The sequence below is a fragment of the Nilaparvata lugens genome, chromosome 4, assembly GCF_014356525.2.
Source record: "Nilaparvata lugens isolate BPH chromosome 4, ASM1435652v1, whole genome shotgun sequence".
NCBI lineage: Eukaryota > Metazoa > Arthropoda > Insecta > Hemiptera > Delphacidae > Nilaparvata > Nilaparvata lugens.
The window spans coordinates 67,677,158-67,704,876 of NC_052507.1; the positions used below are offsets into that span (position 1 = coordinate 67,677,158).

Below are 27,719 nucleotides of genomic sequence, written 5' to 3' on the forward strand. Positions count from 1 at the left end.
GTTCTGTGAACAGTAGAACCTCGCGCTCAGTAACTCGTTACATTGACCTGTTGTTATGTTTTCCTCATGAATTAACAAATAATTTATCAATTAAAGATGTATATAAAAAATCCTAAATAAACATAGAGCTTTCTGTCCTATATCGTACCGTGACGTGTCGTCCCGGAATGTGAGTGTGAGCGCTGTTATCCCAGGTCTGGCTGCAACTGTCTATAACGTTGATGGAAAGATACAATATTATTTTCAAGATGTTCGATGTTTTTGAACGGGTAGTATTATAGTCAACTAGACAGCTGATTTATGATGGATAATTCTATAGTCTGATTTTTACGGTAATATAGCGTATGAAGGAGGCTCCTTTTTTATTATCCTTCAAAATTGATTCCGGGCAAAAAAGAAAGGTAAGTGAAATTGTCAGCCTAAAAATAATGATTCTACATCGGTTTGCATTTATTATTAAATCATTATTTATAATTTAATTTATGGTTGTAATCAAGCGATTGTATGAAAAATAAATGAAACATAGATTTTAGTATAGGCTTTTTGAAAGCGGTTAACTTATGCCTGACAATAGCTTTGGATAATTTTGTTTTACTATTGTCTTTTGTATTAGTAAAGAAATAGCTTTGAAATAAATGTAGTATTTTAACAATAGCCTAAGATACCTTTAACGTATTATTGCTAGTGGATAAATTTCATACTTGCATCAGTCCTAACTTAGTCCTATACATTGCAGCTTGAAAACTACATTGTTGAAAAGACATCTTTCTGTTATTTCATCGTAGATACTCTGATTTGCTAGTTTCACTTTTTGTGTAGTTGAAAAGTTGATATTGTGATAATTATTCATATTGAATGAAAAAGACTAAGAAATTGTCAAAAAACCGCTGATTTATTGATAATTAGAAAGACCGGTTTCGGTTATTACACCATTGTCAATCTCTGATAAACTAAAACTGAATACAAAAGCAGCAGAATTTATACTAGTAGGCGAGTACTGCTATTAGTCGAGGGCATGAACGCCTGCCATTGGCCTAGCTAGACAGTCTCCTCCCACTCAACGGTGTGACAAAATGGCCGTTGAGTGGGAGGATCATGCCCTCGACCAATAGCAGTAATCGCCTACTAGTATAAATTCTGCTGCTCTTGTATTTGGTTTTAGTTTATCAGAGATTTACAATGGTGTAATAACCGAAACCTGTCTTTCTAATTATCAATGAATTAGTGTTTTTTTGACAATTTCTTAGTCTTTTCCATTCAATACTCTGATTCTTCACATTCTGGGCTAAATTCTATAAGTTATCGTACCATGTAACGGTTTTAATTTATAAACTAAACTCTATAAATTAAACAAAACTCATTCTTGTTGCTCTATCATGGTTGCACTGGTATTAAAAACCTTATGGTCGTTTTTACACTTAAGTTACCAATTATCGGCCAACTCCATCCAGCTCCAGCTCCGATTGACTAATTCTTACCTATAGCTGATTCTCAGCCAATCAGAGAACAATTATTCTGAGTGGCGGCACACACTTGGTAAGTGTAAAAACGACCAATCGCTTAGTAAGAAAAGAGATACACTAAATATAGGAATTAAATTTTTTAGTAGCCTAGTAGTTCAGCAGTCGTAGAGTGAACATCGTTTTCATTGTTAGTCGTAGTCTTAAGTTCAGTCAGCAAAATTTTCGTTAGTGAAATAGTGAAATAGTATTCGTTAGTGATTCGTGAAACTGGGTCAACGTTTGGAACGGTGATTTCGATATGAAATGGGATCACCAGAAAAACTATCACAATTTTTAGCATCGGAGTTTGAAGAAAGTGAAAATATAAATAACTCAGGACAAATGGAGTCGAGTGAAAATATAAATAATTCAGGACAGATGGAGTCGAGTGATAAATATAATGAACTTGAGAAATCACAATAATCTTTACATAGCCTATTTTAATATAAAAATTACATATTATCTTTCAAGGTGTGGGGCTCAAAACTATCTTGAGAAGAAAAAAAATATCTAAGGCCGACTACGAGTATTTTCTGGAGCTGTGTTTTGAATTTAAAATCACCGCACGAAAAACCAGTGAGAGCAGTGAAGTTGCAGCTGATAAAACGAGGATAGATATGAGACTCAGCAAGATTGAGGAAAAAATTGAGAAAAGCTAAAATCAAACTTCTCAATTCCAACACCAATCTAGAATAAGCCAACCTACGCCGAAACGGTTCAACTACACAAGAAGAAGGAAGAAAGGAAGCCAGGTGTAACTGCCGAGAAGATGAGTGAACAGAAGAGCAGACCAATACCCAAGGAAAAAACTGTTTTGATTAAACCGAAGAACATCCAGGGCACAGAGATAGAAATAAGTGACAACCTGAAAAAAAATTGTGAAAAAAACTGTTTCCAATGAGAACTCATTGAAAATGAAAAAACGATCAATGTGTGGGGTGGGGGAGTGCTTCTAGTGATGGACTCTAATGTGGGCAAAAATAACATTTTTGGTGAGTCTACACTAAGAAATGCTGAATTTGAGGTAAGTGAGCCACATAAAATACGACCTAGATTAGTAATTCATAATGTCCCTGCCGAGCTGAGTAAGGAAGAATTAGTTAACGAAGTTTATAATAGGAATCTGCAAGATTCAATGCAGATCGAGCAATTCAAAAATTCATTCATTACAATTTTCAAGATTGGTCCAAAAGACAAAAATCAGGTTAATTGGGTGGTGGAATGTGTAGCAGATATGAGGAACAGACTCAAAAATATAAGGAAAGTATATATATTATAGATTGGTGTTGGAGCAACGTTAAGGACTACGTGTCTGTTAGTAGTTAACGATTAAATCATGTTGGCTGTCACTGTAATCACCAACAAAACACATGCAGCTACTGTGCGCAAACTGGTCATCAAATCAAGGCATATCCAAATAAAAACAAAAAAGAAGAATGTGCTAATTGCAAAAAAAAAATCAAAAAATCCAGCAAACCACAAAGTTAGTGACAAAAGCTGTCCAGAATATGAAAAAGCATTGAGGAAACTAGTTAAAAAGACCGACTATGGGTATTAAAAACTTTTTTCATAATACCGTGCAACGCTTCAGTAAACAAAAAGTTTCTATTATAGCACAAAATAATATGAATAATACCTCTAGTAGAAATATATGTGAGATGCTTTAACAAATTGAGAAATTTCAATATGACTGTAAAAACCCCAGAAAGTAGAACTAATCTTGTTTATAATTATGGAGAATATGTAGATTTAGTTATTTCTTTTGCATGCAAGGAAGGCAACAACATGCTGTTATCTAAGGGGCTCTCAAAATTTTTAAAATGCTCGAAAATTGATCTGAATGAATTGCAACAACTTACTAACACTGAAGCAGAGTATATAAAAGTTTTCTCTGGAAAATCTAATTGTCAAGTATTCATTATAGAAAAAAACGAACAAGCTCATCAGAGATTCATCAATACACTTGCTCTTCTGAACAGTTAGAGTTTAGTTAATTACCCCTTAATAGTAGGAATTGATATTTTCAACAATGCAATCCAAGATATGCCGGCAATAAGTATGTTGAGTCCTGTATTGGATAATGAAGCCCTACGTTTTGTATTTTACAATCAAGGAATATATAATGCTACATAGTATCATGCTGGATTTTTCGAGGGTGTGTCAAAGTACGAAAGATATGTTAATACAATGATAGACCTTCGTAACCTCCTTGAAAAGGCTGATGCTGAAAATGCTAAAATCTACAAGCAGATTCTCAATGGTATATGTCATTACGTGACAAGTAGAGCAATTGATGGAGTAAAAAGAAAAGATATGAACATATTTGATAATGAAATGAAAAAAAATCTATTAAAATCAAACACTCTATACCGAATGGGATACAGTTTAGAAGAAGGAGGCAAACATGTTAAATTCTTAGAAGAGGAGAATAAGTTCAAAACAAATGAAAACTACATATTAGTCACTAGAGATACAGAGCTTATGCTAGATGGCGAGCTAATAAGTAGAATTAATAAAATTCACATGAACAAGCCCAGATTCACACAAATCAGTTGGATAGAAGGAGTGCCTGGTTGTGGAAAATCTACGTATATAATACGAAAGCACTCTCCAGGAAAAGATTTAGTTTTAACTCAAACTAGAGCAAGCATAAAGGATATAAGAGATTCAGTCTCAGAACAATACGCCAGTCATAACATACCTATCCAGCTTAGAACAGACTACAGGACAGAGGCATCATATATTATCAATAATACAGGCAAGAAATATGAAAAAGTATACATTGATGAGGGGCTAATGATGCATGCGGGTTACATTGGCTTTATTGCAGAATTAAGTGGAGCAGTGGAAATAATAGTTGTGGGTGACTCTAACCAGATTCCTTATATAGATAGATCACAAGTAGTTACCAAGTGGAACAAAATTTCAGATTTCTGTGAGCCGGAAGAATATATAACAGTAACTAAGCGGTGTTCAGTGGATGTCTGTTTTGCACTTAAATCATTCTACCCAGGAATCAGCACAAAGAACGCCCAAGTGAGATCAATACTTCCAGCTTTCAAAAAAGACCTGATGCCAATAGTTTTTCAAAACTCAATAACAGACCACTACATCACTATTTTAGGAATAAGAAGCAACAAAGATATTGATAATGCAGAGAAGAAGCAAAACAGAGAAGTCTTCAACAAAGTCAAGTTTTCATCACTGCTTGTGGAAGAAACATGGGACTCCATTCACATGCAGGATAGTACTGAAGGCGCATTGAAAGAGTTTGTCACTATAATGAATAAGCATGTGAAAGAATGTAATAAAGCTTACTTCGTTCCACATAGAAAGAAGAAAATCAAGCCATGGATATCAGTGGGAATAATAACATCAATAAGGAGAGGAGATAAACTTCACAAACAATGTAGAAATAATACATCAAATTTGCAACTACACCAATATTACAAGAAATCCAGAAACCTATTAACTAGAGTTATAGAAGAAGCAAAAAAAAAACAATATTTTTCCCACATGTTTGGAAACTTGAGAGATGCAAAGCAGACATGGAAGGTGATACGTGAAATAACTGAAGTTCAGAGACCAAGAACACAAATCAAAAAACTGGATGTACAAGGAAAAGAATTGAAACTGGGAGAGAATGATGAAGACATTGCAAAAGTTTTCAACGAATTCTTCAAAAATAATATTGGATCTGAACTGGCACAAAATATATTAAACAATCAACAACCTGCAGACGAACCCACAGTTACAAACACTAGAGTATGTGAGACAATATTTTTTACACCTGCAGATGAAGAAGAAATGATAAAAATAATCAGCAGTCTCAAATCAGACAGTGCACCAGGCCCAGATAACTTCAGACCAGAGCTCTTCAAACAGAACAGTATAGCTCTTGCTTGACCATTAACACTGATTGCCAATAAAATCCTAGGAGAAGGTACCTTTCCTCAGTGTTTGAAGGAAGCTATTATATGCCCAATTTTTAAAGCAGGGGACAAGAAAGATTTGAACTGTTATAGACCAATATCACTTTTAAATATATTAGCAAAAATTTTGAGAAATGTATCAAATCAAGACTTATTAACTTCCTTGAAAAGAAACATATTTTATCACCAAATCAATATGGCTTCAAATCAAACTGTAGTACCAATGATGCAATCCACAATGTAATTTCACAAATAACAGAAAAAATCAACTGTGAGGAGAAACCACTGGCAATTTTCCTGGACCTGAAAAAATCATTTGATACTGTGTCACATGATATTCTGCTGGAGAGACTCTACAACTATTGAATCAGAGGAGTGGCATGGGATCTATTGAAAAGCTACTTGTCAAACCGGACCCAGAGTGTCAGAGTCAATGGACAAAGAAGCAGCAAGCTCAACGTTGAATATAGAGTACCGCAAGGTACAGTCCTTGGTCCAACACTCTTCTTGATTTATATAAATCCTCTGTGCAGTATGGAAATCGAAGGCAATATCACCACCTTTGCAGATGACACAGTTCTTTTGTTTTCAGGACCAACGTGGCCAATAGCATGGAGTAAAGCTGAAACTGGGTTACAGAAAATCTCACATTGGCTAAATCAGAATCTGCTCACTCTTAACTATGACAAGACCCACTTCCTAACTTTCTCAGCTACACAACATGGACAGCCCACAGAAAACCTTCTAACAGTCATCTTTTCCAACACCACGGCATTCACTATCCAAAGAAAACCAACAATAAAATACCTCGGCATTATACTAGATTCTTTTCTACGCTGGGATCATAATATAGATTGCCTCTGCAAGAAGTTAAGAAAAATAATATTCAAGTTCAAAATGCTGAGAACAATTATAGACGAGAAGTGCTTGAAGATGGTCTACTATTCCTTAGTTCAGTCTTTGCTTACCTATGGAATTGTAGGATGGGGAGGAACAAACTACGTTCACCTCGACCCCCTTATAAAAGTGCAAAAACTAATAATTAAAATAATCAAGCAGAAGCCACCTCGTTATCCATCAGACCTGCTCTACAATGAGTTTGGTGTGATGGACGCAAGACAACTCTACTCCCTAGAAATTATTTGCAGACTGCACAAGAACCCAGAAAGCTTTCAAAACAGAAACCACTGTCATAACACTAGGAATAGAAGCCTACTTATCACGAACGTGGCTAGGAAGGCAACATACCAACGACACTTCAACCACCTAGCACCAAAACTCCACAACTTACTTCCTGTACACATCAAGATAATAGAAAACTCAAGAAAATTTAAATGCTCCGTTAAAAACTGGATCACAACAACTGGAAGACATAATATAGAAAACATAATTTCGAACAATATGTGAGCTCACTTACCCAATGTATTTGCACCCCCACTCTAAATTTTATTGTATTACTACTACACCTGCTCTAGAACATAGGTTTCACATAGTTCAGTAGGTTAATTTCCGAAAAAATGCAATTTATTTATATTTGTAGTAAATTTCATTTATTGTATTTTTGAATATTATGTACATTTTATTGATTAGATTGTTTATTTGTATATTAATGGAAATACAATTTATTTGTATTGTATTGTATAAATAGTAATTGAGATGACAGTGATTGAATAGGTGGAATGATTGAATGAATATGACTTTTAATACTTTCAAATAATTAAATATTTTTGAACTCAATTCAAGAATTAAGATGATAATGATTGAATTTAGCCTACAATGATTATATTGAATGATAAAATCTCGACTACTCGTACAAAATTTATGACCATGATCAAATTATATGACCATATTATATTCTGATTCTGCCTTGTTTTACAATTTGTATTGTCAGCTGTTAATAAATTGAATTGAATAGGCGGAGAATGGAGGAGGGCACAATGTGGCGGGGACCGGAAACAACAGCTGGCAGATGGAGGGGCCACCGCCCCTGAAGCAGCCGTTCGCGGGCATGCCCTTCCTGGAGGGGCAAGGCGGAGGCGGCGGCTGGGGCAACGCGGCCTTCTTCAACCAGGCGCAGGCGCAGTTCTGGGCGCAGAACGGCCCCAACCTCAACCAGCCGCCGCCTCCACCGCCGCCGCTGCCGCACGTGACGCATGTGCCGCCCCCTCGCGGTGGAGGTGGAGGCGTTGGCGGAAGTGGAATGCGTCCTCCGCCCTTCCAGCGCACTCCGCCGCAGCGCGGAGGCTACCGGCCCAACTTGAGTCGCGGCGGACTACACAACTTCCAAAGCCACAACTATCAGCAGGGCCTCAACTTTCAACAAGGAATGCTGGTGAGTTGGGGTGTGGGTGTGGGCACATTGGTGATTTAGCTGCTGCAAAAACGTTGGCGAGGAATGGAACACAAGCGTTCTCTATCCACCTGGCACCTGGTGAGTTGCGGATGAGTAATTTGGTGATTCAGTTGCTGCAAAAACGTTGGTGAGGAATTGAAGACAAGCGTTTTGTAACTACCTGGCACCTAGTTCTTTTTTGTAGGATGACTGTAGTGAAGCATGAATAACTCAATTATCACTTTCTCCACCAATAATATTCACTACATTCACTACCAGCCCACTATAAATACAGTTATGGGTGCTATTTGTTCCAAAATATCATTATGGGTGCTATTTGTTCAAAAGATCAAGCCGATTGCTACCGCACACTTTTAATTATTGTATTTTATTTTTATAGCTGTGAACTAAATAGGTATCATTTCAAAATTGACAAATGTTTATTTATTCATGGCCCTTTAAACTAAGATCGTTCTTTTTGTAGGATGACTGCAGAGACTCAATTATCACTTTCTCCACCAATAGTGGAGATCACTACAAATGCAGTATATATTTTTAGAATAATATTATTTACATGATTGAATACAGTATGTAACAATATGTATTGTTTGTATTTAACTTATCTATTCTATTACTGATCTATCAGTCAAAATGTCTATGATCGACTACTGATTCGTCGACTCAAATACAGACTTTTAGGGTCCATATGGGCGATTTACAATTGAAGAAGGGATATGGATAATAGCGATAAGTAACATTTTTTGGGAGAATGATATTTTCACATGGATAAAGGTTATAAGCCGCTCTACACATTCCACAAGTTCAAAATTCTCCTATGTGAATAGTAGCTGAGATTCCATGTCTTATGCTGGTGTTAAGTGCAGTCTAAACAGCAATAATGTTATTTGATGGATAAGGGAGGTAAGTGGTGCGCTCACCACCCACATCCATTCATTATAAACCTTTCTCCTTCTGATTGAATGCCCTGTATTAACAACCTTCATCCACTCAAACCGCTGTTTACTTCTATCAGATTATTGTCAGTATCTTTTGAGATGTTTTCATTAGAGCAGTATTTATTTTAAATTGCTTGAGAATGAAAATTACTGGTTGAGTTTGGAAAAAAAGAATGCCACAATAAATAATGAAAACAGTTGTGTGCAACATAGCCTAATAAATAATGAGTAAATCCAAATAGGTCTAACCTCAAAAGTATTCAAGCCAAGCCAAGCCTAGTTAATATAATAAAAGTAATTTATTATCATTAAAAGTATTGCTAGAAGAATAATATATTTCAATTTACAATTTTTATTACCTTTATTAAGTTTATAAATAAAAAGCTCCAGTTGAAAAACTTTGAAGCCATTCATCTTAGAACTTTTCAAATGTTATTTATCACCTTTACCCACTCACTCCTTCAATTGTAAATCTCCCATATGAAAATACCATGTGCTTGCCATGTTGAATAAATACTTTGAATTTGAACTGCGTTTTAATGAAATATTTGATTTTTTGTTGTAAGCCGTACAGACACCCATACCAGAAGCCGTACGGGCGGGGCGGACCTGGGCGGGGCCTGCCCATGGCGCCGCCTTTCTTCGAGGAACCGCCCCCGCCTCCTCCCACCTTCCTGCCGATGCAGCTGCCGCCCCCCAGCCAGCAGCAGCTGCAGCTGGGAGGCAGCAAAGGGGGCGGCAGTCAGCTGAACCAGAACAAAGCCGCCTCCAACGCAAACGCCGCCAACGAGGCCAAGCTGTGCGTCGGAGGCGATCCCACCAAACCAGCCAACCCGGACGATCCCTGCACTGTCACTGAGGTAAGCAGACATCAATTAAATTAATGTTTCATGAGGGTCTTCAAAGCACGAGTTATGTGTAAGTTGAAAACGAAGCGAGCGAGTGTCTTGAACACCTCATGAGTGCTTTACAGACCGAATAAAACCGTTGCAGACACTATTTCATAAACTGTCACTTAGGAATTCTAATTTTGAAGTTCTTAAGAAGCATTATTAATCATTGACCAAATTATTTGGAATTGTAACATATTGTTCTAATAATTAAGCATTATGGCTAGTTTCTTCTCCTCAATAATACGAACCAGTCCCCATAATTATACAGATGAGCCATTCTTAACTTTCATAAAGACGACTATTTAAGTCGTAGGTCTTAAATAAAATCAAATCAAATTTTATTCACTCGAAATTCATACAAAAGTATAACACAAGTTACAAGTGAACAACATACTACCATAGAGAAACAACAGCTTAAGTAGATATCCCATGGTATAGCACGTTTATGTCGCAACTTTTACTGTTATCTCAAGTCGATTACTATCGATTATTGTAGATTTTTACTGTTTTGATCGGGTGAGAGTGTATGAACGGCACAATATGAGAGACTACCAGCATCACACAGCATCACGGGAAAGAACTACGTTGACTATGGGCTTGAGATAACAGTAAAAGTTGCGACATAAACGCTCTATACCATGGGATATCTACTCGAGCTATTGTTTTTCTATAATACTACTAACAAAAAGTACAGTATGTTTATGGACTTTGTCCGCGAATAGGAGTCAGACCAAAAGTGGCTAAGTAAGATTATCCAATTTATAACTTGATATAATTGAAGATTCAGCAGGAGAAGGAGTTGGGAAGAAGAAAGATTTGGCAATTAGAGTATGATGTAATGAAAATGATTGAGTGCAAGCTCGCACATACATACAAAGCAAGGATTTTTTGTATTATTTACCATTATAAATTTTTCATGTGCCATAAAGAGACCTAAATGTGTGCAGGAGGCGATTCGATCATATATGCCTATATAATCATATAAAATAATCAATTGTATTAAGATGGAATGAGAAATTATATAATATAATATTTAATAAAAGAAGATTATGAATAAGTAGAATAAGGGTGAAAGAAAGAAGGATAAGAGAAAGAGTTGAAAGAGAAAGAAAGAGAGATGGCAAACATACGGTACTATTGAAACTAAGATAAGAGTCACTCAAAAAGTGAGTCCTCGATTTATCTGGTAATTATCCATTCAATAGTTCTTTTTTTAAGCAATGTAACAGAATTTCGATTAATATGCTCCATAAGGTAATCTGGAATTTTATTGATTAATTTATTAGCTAGGTAAAAGTATTGTCTCCGGAAACATTATTTTTGAAACATTAAACAAAATTGATTAATTTTATATGATTATATTGGCATATTTGATCGAAACGCCTCCTGCACACTTTCAGGTCTCTTTGTGGCACATGAAAAATGACAGGCGAACGAAAACTGTACTTGTTTTGATTGATTGATTAGATAAGTGTTTGATTTCGTTTTGCGCAGAGATTCGACCAGGGTGGTAAAAAGAAAAAGAAGAAGGGGTCGAAGGGCGGGGGCGGAAACCAGCAGAACGGGCAGGTGGCGCGCAACTGGAACCGCGAGGACGCCGAGAAGGCGTTGGCCGTCGAACTGGAGTACCAGAAGACGCAGGCAGACAAGTCGCTCATCCTCCGCTTCCCCGATCCCGACCTATCGCGCGACATCGTGCTCAAGTACAATGTCGCCATCGAATCGGTCTACTTTCAATCGCCCAGTAGTCCTAGGTAAGCTAGAATATAGGCAAAACATATATCTACTATAGTTAACTGCACGAAAATAGTCAGATGAGAATTGGAACAGATGAGTGCAACGTTGATAAATAAAGAGTTTGTCAATGTGTGAACACTCCCAATGGTATCCATTCAAAGCCATGCTTAATTTGCCAGCCACAACCTTTGTGTATTCACTGCCATTGCTCCTTTCCTTCTCCAAAGCTCGGAAACTTTTTGGGCCGGTTTCCGAGCTCGGGATTTAACCAAGTTCTAGACTTTAACTGGCTTTAAACTTTGGAGTCAGAAAATTGGCTTTCCGAGTCAAAGCGTTAACGTAGTTGAGGACTTAAATAGACTCTGGAGTTTAGAGATCACCTTAGACCCTGGAGTTTATAATTTCGCTTTCTGAGTGAAGGGCTTATAAGTCCAGGACTTGAATTAGATTCTCGCCTCTTTCAGAGTCGAGGATTTATCAAAAATTGTTAAGTTAAAAACTTGAAACAGCGTAATTTTAAACCCCGGACTTTTAAATTCAAGTTCTAGACAACTGAGCAAACACAATTCAGTTATTGTTTTGGAGTAGATGAAAAGCCAAATAGATGTTATGGAATACCTAAATTATTTGGATTAGTCCATCTAAATTCATAATTTATAGTTTGCAAGTCAATCAATCATATTTATTCATCAAATGTACAAGTACATTGAATATTGTCACATACACATGTGACAATAAAATTGTATCAGAATTATGCGTAAAAAAGTAACCTTATTTTACGAATGTGACAACGTAAAAATGTTCAAGAAAAATAATACAAGGATTGCCTTGGAATTTATATTCCAATCTGAATGTTATTAATCAATGTCATATTCAACATATAAATAATAATAAATTATTATTCCAGTTTTTTTTTCAAAACAAATACGTTTTCAAACTCAATTGCGTAAAGAAATTTTTATTCCAATATCGCAGTAATAGCAGTAATGTAACATTAGAAGGCACAGGAATAATTCAGTCACCAAAAAGCAAAGACCCTCCAAGAAAGTTAAGCCAATCCAAAAAGAGAATCAACCCTCAATTTTAATTCAATTTTCAGGTGCCCGATAAGATACAACTTTTAAAAACATTAGTGACAACAATAAGCACAAACTCTGTATACAGCCAAGCGAGAAAAACATACTAAAAAGAATAGCTACAGTAGCTGATCATATATGATGATTAATATTTTTATAAAACACCTGGCAACGATTGTGGTTGTGGGAGGGATGGATTTATTTCTCATGGGGAGGTAGGGCATGCCGTGTCAAATTTGTCCGTTACTTTAAGCCAATCAGCCAAGTAATGCTTTTTTGCAACACTATAGTGAGGTCTACGTTATAATGGAAATGGAGAATGATAAGAGAACGGCGTTGCCGATTCTCGGCCTTGCCACTGCTTTCTATAGAGGATAGCTGATACCGGTATATATGATGTAATATTAATATTATCTTTTTTATTCTCGTTTAAAATAAACAATTAAATCCTATTCGTCAAGAAAAATATATTTTAATGATTCAATAATAAATTTCCATAATCAGTTAACTCAAATAGCCTGGCATTTTATTGTTTTCTAAACAGAATAAAGTTTTACTAGTTTTTTTCAGTAGTGAAGTTGACATGATTCGCCAAGTAGTCCTAGATCAGTTATTACTTATTAGTCCCATCACTTTCCAATTATTACCAATTTTATCAATTTCTTTTACCAGATATTAGTTGTTGCCCCTCTGTTAATCGGGGGAACTGGAGCAATCATTGAGTAGAGAAAAATGAAGAACTAAAAGGGAGAAGATTGCGGAGAACAAGGATGAAAAGAAAGATAAGGTAGAAGTGTAGAATACTGTTGTTTTGCTGTTTCGTTTTCGATTTATTATTTTTGTTTTTGAATAAGTTTTATCGAAAAATTGAATTGACAGTGGAATCCGAAAAAGCATTTCATTGTTTCCTAGACAGTTATCTATAATACAGGGTGGGTGAAAAGTCCGAGAACGGCTTAATATCTCATACACAAAGGTAATTTGATGGTGGGTGTGATTGCGGATCCTACTCAAATTGAAAATACTACTTTATTATGACTACAAATTCAGAAGATATTCACATTATTTATCAATACCATTTATGTATTTCATTTCTGATATGCATTATATTGATTAATAATGTGAATATCTTCTGAACGGTTCAAGATATTGATATGCGGTTTTCGCCATTCATTTCTTTTTGAAATTTCGTATCGAAATCATGTATTGCATGATCACCTTCCTATTTAAAAAAATAAAGTTGCATTCAATATGGCGGATCCAAGATGGTGGACCATATTTTCAATGTCATTGTAAAGTAGTATTTTCAATTTTAGTAGGATCCCGATCACACCCACCATCAAATTACCTTTGTGTATGAGATATTAAGCCGTTCTCGGACTTTTTTCTCTCCTTTCTGCTTTGAATATCTTCTAAACGATTTGAGATATAAATATATGCGGTTTTCGCCATTCTTTTTTCTTGAAATTTTGTATCGAAATCATGTATCGCATGACCACCTTCCTATTTAAAAAATAAAGTTGCATTCAATATGGCGGATCCAAGATGGCGACCAGATTTTTGAAGTTATAGTAAAGTAGTATTTTCAATTTGAATAGGATCCCCAATCACACCCACCGTCAAATAATTTTTGTGTATTAGATATTAAGCCGTTCTCGGACTTTTCATCCACCATGTATAAACTAATAAATTAAGGAAAGAATCGGCTTATACATGTGAGGGATAGGAAATTCACGAATGACGCATCATCAGGTCTAAAATGCTGGATTGATTAACTTGAAATTTTGCATTATTAATATTGATTGTTAATTTACCGAGGGTGGTTATAGGCCTGTTTTAAATTCTTCAAGATTCCAGTTGGTGAAGTTTTTAATTGACCCTTGCAGAGAACGGGTTACCTGCTAGTTATAAATAATTTATATTTCAATTTAAGTTATATAATATAATTATTTATTTCTAAACAGAATAAGTTTTATCGAAAAAATGTTTAATGGAGTGTGGAAACAATTAAGAAAATTCATTGTTTCCTAAACAGCGATCATATATAAAATATATTTCAATACAAATTATATTATTTATTTGTAAACAATACAGGCCCATAACTTTATGTGTAGTGGTGAGTAGTGAGGTTAATAGATTGATAGAAATGTCACATTGAATAAAGAGAGAAATAATCGATTTCAATAAATTATATTAAAATCATACGTTGGCGTTTAAACAAAATTCAGACAGTAATGTCTGGGTCATCTTGATTTATGGAGTTGTGTTTTGTACTTCGTTTTATTATGTAATTCTCAAGACTGTCGACTATCAAAATATTTTTGTAGGACCCGTCTTGAATAATGACCTAAAATGTTGTCAATACCACTAATAAAATTAAGAGAGAATAAATAAGACTAATAAAAATAAAGAGAACTAGTTTCGGGTAATATACTGTCATGAATAGCTTGAAACATTCAGTTTTATCGGTAGGTACCAGAAATTGTGTGAAAGTGGAACTAGTTTCTATCAATTTTCATTGTTTGAATTAGTCTTTCAAATCAATACGGACTCAATAGACACAGCTCCACAAACCAAGAGTGTTCAAGTCTTAGATGTCCGATGCTCAATTCCGCTCAATATTTTTGCTATCCATCACCAACAAATGATTTCATAAATGGAATGCATTGCTTATCAAATTATCAGTTGAATCATGATTAATTTCAATAAGTAAATAATAATAAATTTTCTTGAATTCCAATGGTTTTTGGAATGAATAATTACAAGTATTGGGATACAATTCTATGTTATAATATTTATTATTGATTGATCCAATACTGACATTTCTTTAGAATTAAATATTTATTATTGATTGATCCAATACTGACATTTCTTTAGAATTAAAATTTGATAATTACTAATGTATAGCGTATAATAAATTATTTAAGGCATAGTATTTCGTCATTTTTCTATACAATTCATTCATTACTCTTTGATTAAATAGATAGATTTCTTTCTTGATCCATGAGCATATATATAGATGCATAAGATCACGTCAAAAGATTATAACACCTACTCACATAATAGAGTACAAGTCAATAATGTTAGTGAATGATATGGTCAAGTCAATAAGTTATTATGACTGTATGGTTTCAGCGGCTGTAGACCTGATTCTCTAACCTAATCTAATCTGAACAAATGGAGCAAAATATGTATAGAGTGTAAAGAAAGCTGTACCTTTTTAGATATTGAATTCTAATTTAATATTTTCTGTTTAAACATAAAGAATGCTGTACCTTGTTAGATATTGAATTATAATGTTTAATGTTTTGTTGCAGGTTCTGTTTCATTCAACTGAAGGATGACAGTAATGTGGATGAAGTCATAAGCGAACTAAACAAAATAAAATTCGGCAACGGTCATGTGGTTGCTGAGCGAAAGGTCATCAAGAATGAAGAAATAGTCACACCGGAAGCTATCGACCCATACACGTAAGATCAATTCCAGCTAACTTTTCCTTATCTTCTAACTAGTCTTACCTTCTTAAATTTATTATAGTTATTGAATTTCAAACGAGAAGAAGTTTAATTATATTGTAACTTTAAGGCTAGGCGCACACCAATTAGTCAAGACGAGACAAGACATGATCAGACACGTTTAGTCACAATACTTCACATAGCTGCTTATGACGCAACTCACACTGATTAGTCATTGCAATTAGACATGTCTTCATAAGCAACAATGTAAAGTATTGTGATTAAACGTGTCTGATCATGTCTTGTCTTGTCTTGACTAACTGTTGTGCGCCCAGCCTAACTATAATTTATAATTTATTTGTTACAGAACAACTATTACAGACTACAGGCATTAAGCCCAAAACAGTCTTTACTACCATTTACAATCGAATAAAGTAAGTTACTAAAAGAAATAAAAATGAGAGATACAGTACATGCAATTCACAAATATATAAGAAAGATGATAAGTATGAGGAAAGCATAAGTAATTGTAAATAGTCTAAGCATGAATAATAAATACAGAATAAAACTAATCTAACTTATCCAAACTCATCTAAAACTTATCTAATAAGTTATAAAAAGAATAGGCCTACAATTGAGCATAGAAACAGGTTAAGGGAAAACATGTGCCACTGTGGGAAGAAAATTGATGAAAGCAGAGAAGAAAAGAAAAAGTTTCAACAACAACAGATATTCAAGTATAAAATTTAAGGGATTTAAACTGTATGTTTCATCAACACTATAAAATTAATAAGAATCACAGACATCAAATTAATTGAATCAATTCAGAAACTGAATTAAAATTTAATTATAAATAGCCTCAATAATGCGCCTTCTAACCTCACTAACAGGGCCATGCACATCAACACCTTCACAAACGCTATTGAATAGCCTCAAAACTCTATTAAGTGGAGAGCAGAAGTTATGAAGGGTCCTTGATCTTGGTACATGAAACCATGATCTTGGTACATGGTACTATGGTGGTGAACTGAGGTAGTTGGTACTTTGTACTACTGATTGTCTACCAATTTAAAACCGTTGAAAGGATAACAAACTTTATTAATAGATAGAACTCCGTAGTATAAGAATATATCCCATGGTATGGGTAGTATTATATTCCAAATTTCAAGATTTTTGTTACCGTGATTCAAGCCGACTACTGTCTATTATTATTGTTCTGGCTGGTCAAGAGTGTAAGAATGGCACAGTATGAAAGACTACCAGCGTCACACTGGTGTGAAATGAACTACTAGGACTATCGACTTGAGTTAACATTGAAATTTGGGATATACTCGTATGTTATTTTTTCTCTATGTCCGTAGTTAGTGAACGTATTGAATCCATGCTATATGTGTTGTAGTAGAGGTGCAGATTGAATCTAAAACTAGTTTCTTAACATTGTTTTATCATATAATAAGAAATATTACATAATACGCGGCTGTGACAATTGCACGTTTATTTTATTCATGATGCAGTACATAAATAAATGCCTGTATCAGTTGAATGAAGATCAATACTGTTAATTGAGGACTATCAATCAAACAACGAAGATATCTACTCGAAACGGCACCACAAATGCATACTCGTACCGAATTTAACCTAAGTATCATGTTTCGGGAAATAGAAACAAATGGTAAACTGGGAAAATGGAAGCGAATTCGTTCATTAAATTGTAGCTCTTGTAATAAGTTATTTTGCTGAAGTTTTTAACTTGTTTGCTTTAATTATTGTTTGTTGTAGTTTGTTTTAATGTTTTAAACATTGTTAATTGTTTTAAATGTTTCATTTAATTTAGTAATTGAATTTAAATCAATGAATGATTTATTTTCAGGTTATATGTCGGAAATCTACCATCAACACTGACCAGTAAGGTTTTCAAAGATCTCTTCCCGAACGCTCACAGAATCGATATCGGCTATGCCAGGAAACTGAAATTCACCCGGTAAGCACCATTGCTTCTATCTCAGAAGAAAATTAATATTTTCGAATAAAATACAGCAATTGTTCATTTATAGGTTCAGTTCATTTATTTATTTATCTATTTACAAAGGTAACTCTTCAAAAGTATTTTAAGACAAGGTGTTGACGAATGATACCGGTAATACTGTGCAAACGTTCCTATTTGTGATGATTTCATGAATGGATCAATATAGAGATGATAAATATCTTAAATGAAACTTGAGAATGTGTAGCTGATATAAAATGAGAGGGAATCTTGAATTACCTGTTGAATCTATAATTAAGGTCCTACTTAGTCATTAAGCTGTGTGATTAATTTGTGGCCTTCCTTACAGAGGTCATTGTAGGGAGAGATCAATCGTATCATGATGCCACTACCCTCAATTTGTGTATATCAGTGTTCGCGTATGTCAAGCAAAATTATAATATATATATATATAATATATATATATATATATATATATTATATATATATATATATGCAACAGGTTATGAATCACAATTTCAACACCAGAAGGAGAAATGATCTAGTGGTAAGGTTCTGTAACTTTGTAAATTCACAAAAAACATTATATTATAACTCTATCAAACTATTCAATGCTATTCTGGGAGAATTAGACACTATATTTATATTGAATGAAAAATACTGAGAAATTGTCAAAAAACACACATTTATTGATACTAAGAAAAACCGGTTTCGGTTATTAAACCATTGTCAATCTCTGATAAACAGTTTAATAGAGATTGACAATGGTGTAATAACCGAAACCGGTCTTTCTAAGTATCAATAAATCTGTGGTTTGTTGACAATTTCTTAGTCTTTTTCATTCAATATGAATAATTACCACAATATCAACTTCTCAACTATTAAAAAAGGGCACCACATTCATTTTTGAAAACAATTGAAAACTTCCTGTTGTTGAATCCTTATTATGGGGTAAAATAATTTTATAAAAATGTTAATACTATGGCAATTCAATGTAGTCCATTTTGATTTATATTTATCTACTGACTGTGTTTTTTACTATTTAATGTTTTGAATGTTGTTGAATTTTGATCATTGTAATGATCTCAAGAGCATTCTGCAATAAAATTGTTCGATTTGATTTATTTTCCTATTATTTAAATATGTCTTGAATATACTTTATAGCCTAGACTTGTTTTCACTGGTTTATGTGACTTTTGTATTGCCTAAACTGACTGCTTTCAAAGATCTTGTACTCTGTAAAATTCCCTCCCTTCATTTATTGGAAATTTAGTTTAAAATCATTCAGATCAATTATTACGAAAAACCAGACAATATTTACAACCCTCAGGGCCAAGCCACATTGAGCGTTTTTCTGGCGTTTTGTGCACTGGCGGCGGACGAGTCTGCAGGGTAGGAAGCTCTCCAATTGGCTGATTGATAACCAGCTGATTTCCGAACGCCAACTCAATCAACTCATAAGGTAATACGCTGATTGAGTTGGCATACATGAATCAGCTGATAATGAGTCAATTGGAGAGTTTCCAGCCCTGCCGACTCGTCTGCCGTTAGTGCAAAAACGCTTCTTGTGGCTTGACCCTTGAGTTGCGTACAGATTCATGCGCCACCTACAAACGCATTTCTCTTCCCATCAGCTATGATAATAAGCTGATGAAAAGTGAAATGTGATGAAAGGTGAAATGTGCGTGTTCGTGGTGCATTTGTCTGTACGCATCTTTAGAACTACAGTAATTAATTTTGTGTACAGTGTTTGAAAATCCTATGCGACTCACTACTATTTGCCAATACTATGTGACTGATTCAGCTTCTGGCTGGTGACGGACGTACAGTCAGCTTTCGTATTCCCACTAGACTGAGTGGGAATAGTCACTTTAGAACTCATGGGAATTATTTTTCACTGCGCCAGACACTGTACACACGGATACTAATGTGTGGGAATCCACCTTTCAGATATCTAAAGAAATTATTTGTGAAATTTGTCCAAATTATTCTTCAATTTATATAATATTTTGTGAGCTATATTATACAAAATAAATTATTATTCATGTATTTTTGCAGCATCAGAAGTGAAACTTTTTTCATGGAAATTGGTCATTTCTTATTTTTCTAGGTATGACTATTAAAATAAATATTTGAAGTGAAACATTTTACGTGAGATTGGAAATTTCTTGTTTTTCTAGGTATGCCTTCATAAAGTACACAAACGTTGACCAAGCAATTGAAGCTTATAAAAAAGCCCTCGACATGACGATAACATCGAGGTCCATTATTCTCAGGTTTAGAAGGCACAAAGGAACTGTTGGTCCACCGGGTGAGAAGCCCAAAGTATCGGTAAGCATCTCAAGTATCTCAATTCAATTCACGTTTCAAATCACATAAATTTAAAAATGATTATTGCATAACCATTTGGATCAAATGATTATTGCATAACATTTGGATCCCCTGAAAGATCTGTGATTATTTTTGTCAATATTAAAAATAATTATATCATTTTTTTCAATGTGGTATGTTGCAAAGATGTGAAGAAGATTATTTAGTTGATTGTTTGTCAATATTGATGATTATATTAACTTTTTCAATAAGGTATGTTTCGAGGATGTGGAGAAGCCTATTTAGTGGATATTTATTTGAATTTATTCAGTCGAGTTGAAAGTTTCTATCAAATGAGCATTTTGCATCAACTCACATCTTCGATAATTTATATTGTTCAGAACATAATCATTGTAATTTTTATAGAGCTTTCACTTTCGAAGACGCTAACCAGTTGTCAAACCTCCAGTTGTAATTATGCTGTGAGGTCTAAAATGAATATTATAAACAATATTTTTTGTCGTATCAGTTCTTTTGATGAGAATACTTTTTATTATTGCATATTCATGTGTACTCATGATAATATTACAAGCGAAGGTCAGGTTTATTTTTTGTCCGTTGTACCTATAATACATTATTTGCTTGCGTTTTTCTTATATGAATTATTATTTTGCAGACTAAGACGAAAGAAAAGGCTGCTGATGTAAAGACTGAAAATAAAATTAAAACTGAAGAAGAAGAAGAGGTAAGATCTCTTCATGTTTTGCATCCCATTTAATCCACGGAATTCCTGGATTATAAAGATCATTGCACTTCATAGTACTGAGTTACAGGGCTACAATTCCATTGATTTTTGTATTTTTATATCATTGTTCTATCATTTAACTTGTAAAACAAACGATTTACTTATCGAGATAGTTGTATTCATCTCTATTCAGCTGTTTTCATACTTTTGCCATAGTTGCTGAATTTTCGTACGCTCTTGTACGTTTGCTGATTTTAGTAATCTTTGATTATCAAACAAACACACATTTCTTCCTTACGTGGGAAATATACTATTACTTCAAGCTAAATGACGGTGGAGTCTCGATTATCTTATTGGTTATGATGGTACTTCATTTCCCCAGTATTAAACTTTCACGACTTGATTCGATTCTATCGGTTTAGGTTTTTTTTAAATTGCTTGATGTTTGTCAGTATTTGAAAAAAGAGGTTTCACATTTCGCATTTATTACTTTTAGACAAAAATTACATTGCTATGGCTTTTGTTGGAGGCGACTACCTTGCGGGGAGGTCCCCCCAGCCTAAATATATAATTCAAGCCGTCAATGGGCCTTACGGCTGTCATACTTCAGCTGGGACCGACAGTTAACGTGCCCGTTAGACAACACGGGAGTGACCTTGTTAAAATCTTTGGTGATAAGTGGGTTTGAACCTGGGATCTCTACGCTGCTACGCAACCACGGATCATTCATTTAAAGATATCAGGATCGATGCATTTAATTCTTGGATGTAGTAGGTCATTTCCAATAAATATCAGTTATGGGGTTTTCATGTCTTCTTAATGCTTCTACTTGGTATTTCCGTTTTTCTTCTATTTTATATTGGTTCGTGTATTGTACAACCTTAGTATTAAGCTCATACAAGCTTCTGTATACATCAAAATTGCAAAACAATGATTGAATTACTTTAATGTGGTGGATCAAAGCATAGCTAACATTTAGAAGCTGCAGGTCATCACGTTATGGTCTGGCAATAACAATTTGAAACCTACTTCAGTAAATGGCTCGTCATAGTGAAATGGGTTGATCTCCATTTCACTTATTTTCTTTACTTATCAACTTGACTTCTCACAAACCCTAAGAATTGTCTAACATTATTGAAAATGGTTTTCTCTTTTATTGTTCAACATTGTTGTGTATTTCTTTCAATTGTAAGAATTAAAATTTATCTATTATTTATAATTGTTTACTGTCAATTGAATTGCAGGAGGGCACTGAGGAACCGGTAATTGAAGAAGAGGATGTGGAAGAATCCGATGAAGAAGTAGAAGAAGAAGATGATGATGACGACGATGACGATGACGATGATGATGACGAGGAAGAAGAAGAGGAAGAAGAAGGAGACGACGACGATGATGATGATGACGATGAGGATAAGGAGCCCACTGTTGAAGATTTGAAAAACGAAGAAAATGTAAGTTTACAGTTGACATTTATTATTATCGAATACATACATATTCCATTATGCTGAAAATATTCTTGAAAAAAACGTCATTCATATTTATCTATAGGATGTTTCAGAAGTAGTGTCGAACATTTTAGGGTTTTGTTCCTGGATGATAGGAGACTATAAAATAAATTTCGTATTTGAAGTGTCCAAAACTCAGCGGTTATCCTTATAGCTGCCATTTTGTTTTTTCCACTTAGGAATTTTTATCTCAAGAACGAAATGATGTATTGATCTGAAATTTGGCATGAATATTTATGCTATAAAGACCCAACTTAAAAAAATAAAATAAAAACTTCTCGATGTAAATTTTCTAAAGGGCGGCCATTTTAAATTGTTGATTGCAAATTTCACAAAAACCGTTCACTTTACAAAAAATTTACAAGAGACAAAAAAGTAGGAAAATTTTATCAAGATTTCAAGGATACCTAATTTATTAAGATTGGTCAAAGAATAACAGAGAAATTAATTATTCTCGTATTGCATGCATGACCACTTCTCACAATTTAAACATTAATATTACATTTTTAATTCCAATTGTATTAATTTAAGATGGAGCTTTGAAACTCGGTATGGCTCCATATGGCCATACAACTGATTTTACAATGTTTTTCAGATGATCTTTTTCGTTCATGATCATGCATGCTGTACAAAAATAATTAATTTCTCTGACCAATCTTAATAAATGAGGTATCCTTCCAACGGTCTTCATGAAATTTGCAATAACAAATTTAAAATGGCCGCCATTATGAATATGTACATCGAAAATGCTTTATTTCATTTTTTAAAGTTGAGCCTTTATTGCATAAATATTCATGCCAAATTTCAGATCAATGCAACATTTCGTTCTTGAGATAAATATTCATAAGTGGAAAAAACACAATGGCAGCTATAAGGATAACCGCTGAGTTTTGGACACTTAAAATACGACATTTGTAGTCTCCTATCATCCAGGACAATACCCTAAAATGTTCGACACTACTTCTGAAACACTCTGTATACTATAGTGAGGTCCATGTTATAATGGCAGTATTTAATTAACATTGGTGTTGCTATCCTTGTTTATCCTATGACTAAGCAGATGACTCTATTCTTTACTTGCTCCGCAACGTCGCCAGATCGGGGTTTAACCATTTAGAAATATTATTAATCAACAAAATATTTCATCTTAAATATAAAAATTAGCTATTCAAACATTGAACAATATATTTTCTCGACGAATTAAATGCCATTTATCCATTTAAACAAGAATGAACAGCTAATAAATTACCGGTATCAGCTGTCCTCTATAGAAGACAGTGGCAAGGGAGAGAATTGGCAACGCTGTTCTCCTATTTTTCTTTACTGCCACTATAACGTGGACCTCACTATAGTATCGGATACATATTTCATTGAGTTGAAAATATTCATGAAAAACTTCAATAATATCTGAACTAGTTAAATTCACGGGCTGTACAGTTAGGAGAGTATAAAATATATAGTATGAATATTATATACCTATATAAAATATTGTATTTTTTCTTCAGGGCTACTTTTATTATGAATAAAAATATAAATTTCAGTACACTTTCAAACTATTTTGTCACAACATGTTTCGGACATTAATACCATTTCCAAGACTTGAAAATGACAAAATAATATTTAAAAGCGTACTCAGATTCATATTTTTATTTATATAAAATATATATAATTCTCCGAACTGTAATACATTTTACTGTACAGTATTTGTATATTGTATGGCTTCATATTATATATAATAGACAACATGGCATAGTATTTTGCTTAGCTCTAAAACCTTTGTGATAGATTGCATTGCATCATTCATTTGACAGCAATATCACCAGTTAAAATCATTTATATAGCTTTTATAAATAAATATTGAACATATAAAAACTTGGATTTATGTTTTGGCGACTAATAAAAGAACAAAATCCAAATCCGATCTCAGACCAAACATTCGAGTTCAATATTATACACACAGTAGACCAAGGAAAATAAAAACAAACCATCTTGGGTTTGAGATTGGAATTGCGTTCAAGATCATAACATAAATATTGACAATGGAATCATGTAATAAATTGTTTCCATAAATCTGCCACATGGCTTCGTCCATGTTAAAAACTTATTATAAATGGCTACTTTATTGTAATGTATTAATAATTGATTAGAAATCGCTATGAATTGACAGCTGAGTACAGACGTTAACGATATTGTTATAACCTTTGCTGGGATAAATTTCCTCTATTGGTATAGAATTATTGGTTATTGATTGAATGTTGAACGTAAACGCAAATTGCTTATTTAATAGTTGAACATACATTATAATAAAATTGTACCTCAACATAATGTAACAGCCTGGCTAGTAGTGTGTACGTCTTGTATGTTATTTTTTGGAAATAAATAAATGATTTTTTATTTTTCAGGTGGCTTACTTATTCGATACGCTTGGTCAGTTCGTTGGAAAGAAGCACGATAAGAATGGGAATGGATGAGGAGCCGATTGAAATCATTAAAAGACATTGTGAACCAACCAACACTGCAATAGTGTTGAACCTCTGTGTATGAATAATTTATTGTGATATTCAGTAATTGTGTGATTTATATACAGTATATTGTTTTTACTTAAAATGGTTTCTTCTGCAGTTTTTCATAGTGAAATGCACCTGATTACCTATGTAATATATTATATTGTCTGAGTTATTTTCAGAATTAATGTTTCATCTTATTGTGTAGTAGATTAATCAGTCAGACATCAGAAAATTGAAATTGAATCTTCAACGGGTACTCCGATAATTCCAATCTCCGTTTTCCTGTTTATTGACATAAAATAAGTGTAATATTGTATTTGTATTGATAATTTCTGATTTGAATACTAGAGATGATCTGAAAAGACAACTCTAAGGGTACAACCACACTGAAATCGTAGCGGAGCGGAGCTTGGCTTGGCGTCAAGGAGCGTCGTGAACAATATCATGTTTATTTATTTATTCACAATATCACATCGGAAACAACAGGTAATGGCCCAAATATGTTTCTTTAACACAACAATGTTGAGTAATGAGCTAAAACACACTGCAAGCGTCTACTCGCAGAGCGTGTCGTCAAACTTTGGAACAAGCTGGTTAGTTCTTTGATGGCTTGAATCCATTAATTTATTAGAAATATTCCACTCAATTACCATTTTCCACCCATTTACCATTTGGAACCATTGAAGAAACACAAAATTTTAAACCTTGTAATTAATTTTCAATTACAAGTCTTTCTTTAGCAGATATTGGATTTCTCCAATTAGTGACTTGTTTTTCAAAATCAGGCTTCACTCTTGTTAAAATGGAATCAAAGGTTGAAGTTGACATTCGCATGTAGGTACTCGAAAAATCGGGACTCTTGCTTTCTTAAAACATTAAATAGATGGTGATATTGACCTAATAATCTACGATTCAAGTTAATTTCATTAACCCACTCTGTCCTAGCAGGCTTAGCTAAAATCCAATACTTCAAGTAATTGTTTTCACAAAGTAATGTCCGTGCAAACTTGGACAACGCCATTTTCCAGATGCTTGACGCTCAGACGCTTCCTGTGTGTATCATGAACGCTCTGGCCACGCCACGCCACGCTCCGCTCCGCTTCGCTTTCAGTGTGGTTATACCCTAAGTACAGCTCAAATTTGATTATTGTGAAGTGGTATTGATTATCAGTGATATTATTGTTTTGAAATTATTTATATTGATAAATTATAATTATTGATCAGTGGTTGCAGTAACACTATTGTATAAAACCGACAAAAAACCGGATGGTTTTAAAGTTGAACGTCTAGTGTGATTTATAAACGGCATTTGAATGTTCATATAACTTGAATAGAATTCAGGGTTCACAATCCTCCATGATGGTGAGCAGATTATTGTAAAACTAGAAAAATTCTGATTGTAATTTGGTTAAAGCCGAATTTAGTGTCGATTAGTGTTGACAAAAATTGTCATTTATATTTTTATGAGATCCTTCATTTCCTCTTCTAATAAATTTAATGATATTAAAAATTTGCTTCATAATTATGTGCTATAAACTGTGTGTTAGAACAGAAATCTATTTGAAAGTAGGCCTACTATTTAATATAGTGGAGTTACCACCAGTGTATGTCAATTTTCTTGCCGTTATCACCCCGGAAATAACAATTTTATATATTTTTTTGCATCAGCGCAATTAAGGTTTCTCTTGGTTTTTACAGATAATTGGAATTGGTTCATTGCTTACATTTCTCTCCTGAAATCTATCTTGAAATTTATCTGCTTTTTATTCACATTTTGAAGTAAGTGATATTGAAGCAAGTAGGGATTGTTCTTCAATACCATTTTTAATGCATTTTTATTTTAATACCATTTTTTAATGCATTTTTATTTTTAATGCATGAGTGGTAGAAAGCGAATGTCTGGGATCAACAGCTGAAGTTGTCTATTCCTAAGATACCAATATTGACATAATATAAATACAGTATATTATATTTTAATATTCTATTATATAATAATAGAATAAACTAATATTGTAAGAGAGGTGAATTTTTAACCGGAAATCTCAGTATTAGTGTAAGTTAGATTAGAACTGATTATGCTTGTTTATAGAGTAGGTGATCGGAGAGGCATGTTTTAATGCTGCATAATGTATAGAGAAAATGAAGGATGTGGGAAATCTCGATAAAATTATCTCCCAGTTGAATCTTTATAGAATATCTAAGAACTTTTTGTTCATTAAACTCACCAAATGTCATTCGCTTCGGAATAAATTATTTCTATTAATCAATCATTCAGCCCGCGAACATAATATTCTTGTTATTTTATAAAAAATGAATTAGACGAGCACTGGGCGGATACTAATTTCAATATTAGTAGGCCGCTAAACAGTATTAGACAATACTGTAAATTTATTTATAATTTGTTTTTAGTCATGTAAAATAGTACAGTATATTTTTTAATTGTCACAAAGTTGTTTTACCAATAAAACGTATTTTAATCTCTCACTACGTTGTAATAATTTCATCTTTCTTCACGAGAACCAATCAGAGATGCATCCTTTCCAAAAAAAACCCTTCTCTGAATGGTTCTCGTAAAATTAATCACGATTAAAGTTTAACCGTCATTTGTGCAACCGGCACATCGTGAGGTATCTCACTATGAGATGAATATAGTGAGGTCCAAATTATAATAGCAGTGGACAAAGATCAGTTTTTTGTTTGTACGATATTTTGCTGTCCTTATGAATTCTATCAGATTAAACGGAACTTGACAAACATCATCTGTTTGAAATCATCTGTTTAATCC

At 33.8% G+C, this 27,719-nt stretch overlaps 1 protein-coding gene across 1 annotated transcript; it reads left to right on the forward strand.

Moving 5' to 3' along the window:
* Positions 1-363: 363 nt before the first annotated feature.
* LOC111054379 (protein painting of fourth) lies at positions 364-27,418 on the forward strand. The gene is made up of 10 exons (XM_039426290.1): positions 364-401; positions 7,350-7,766; positions 9,289-9,582; positions 11,110-11,369; positions 15,746-15,898; positions 17,754-17,864; positions 20,048-20,198; positions 20,854-20,922; positions 22,167-22,373; positions 24,830-27,418. The coding sequence occupies exons 2-10, from the start codon at positions 7,404-7,406 to the stop codon at positions 24,896-24,898; spliced, it is 1,677 nt and encodes a 558-aa protein (XP_039282224.1). The 5' UTR covers positions 364-401; positions 7,350-7,403; the 3' UTR covers positions 24,899-27,418.
* Positions 27,419-27,719: the final 301 nt, after the last annotated feature.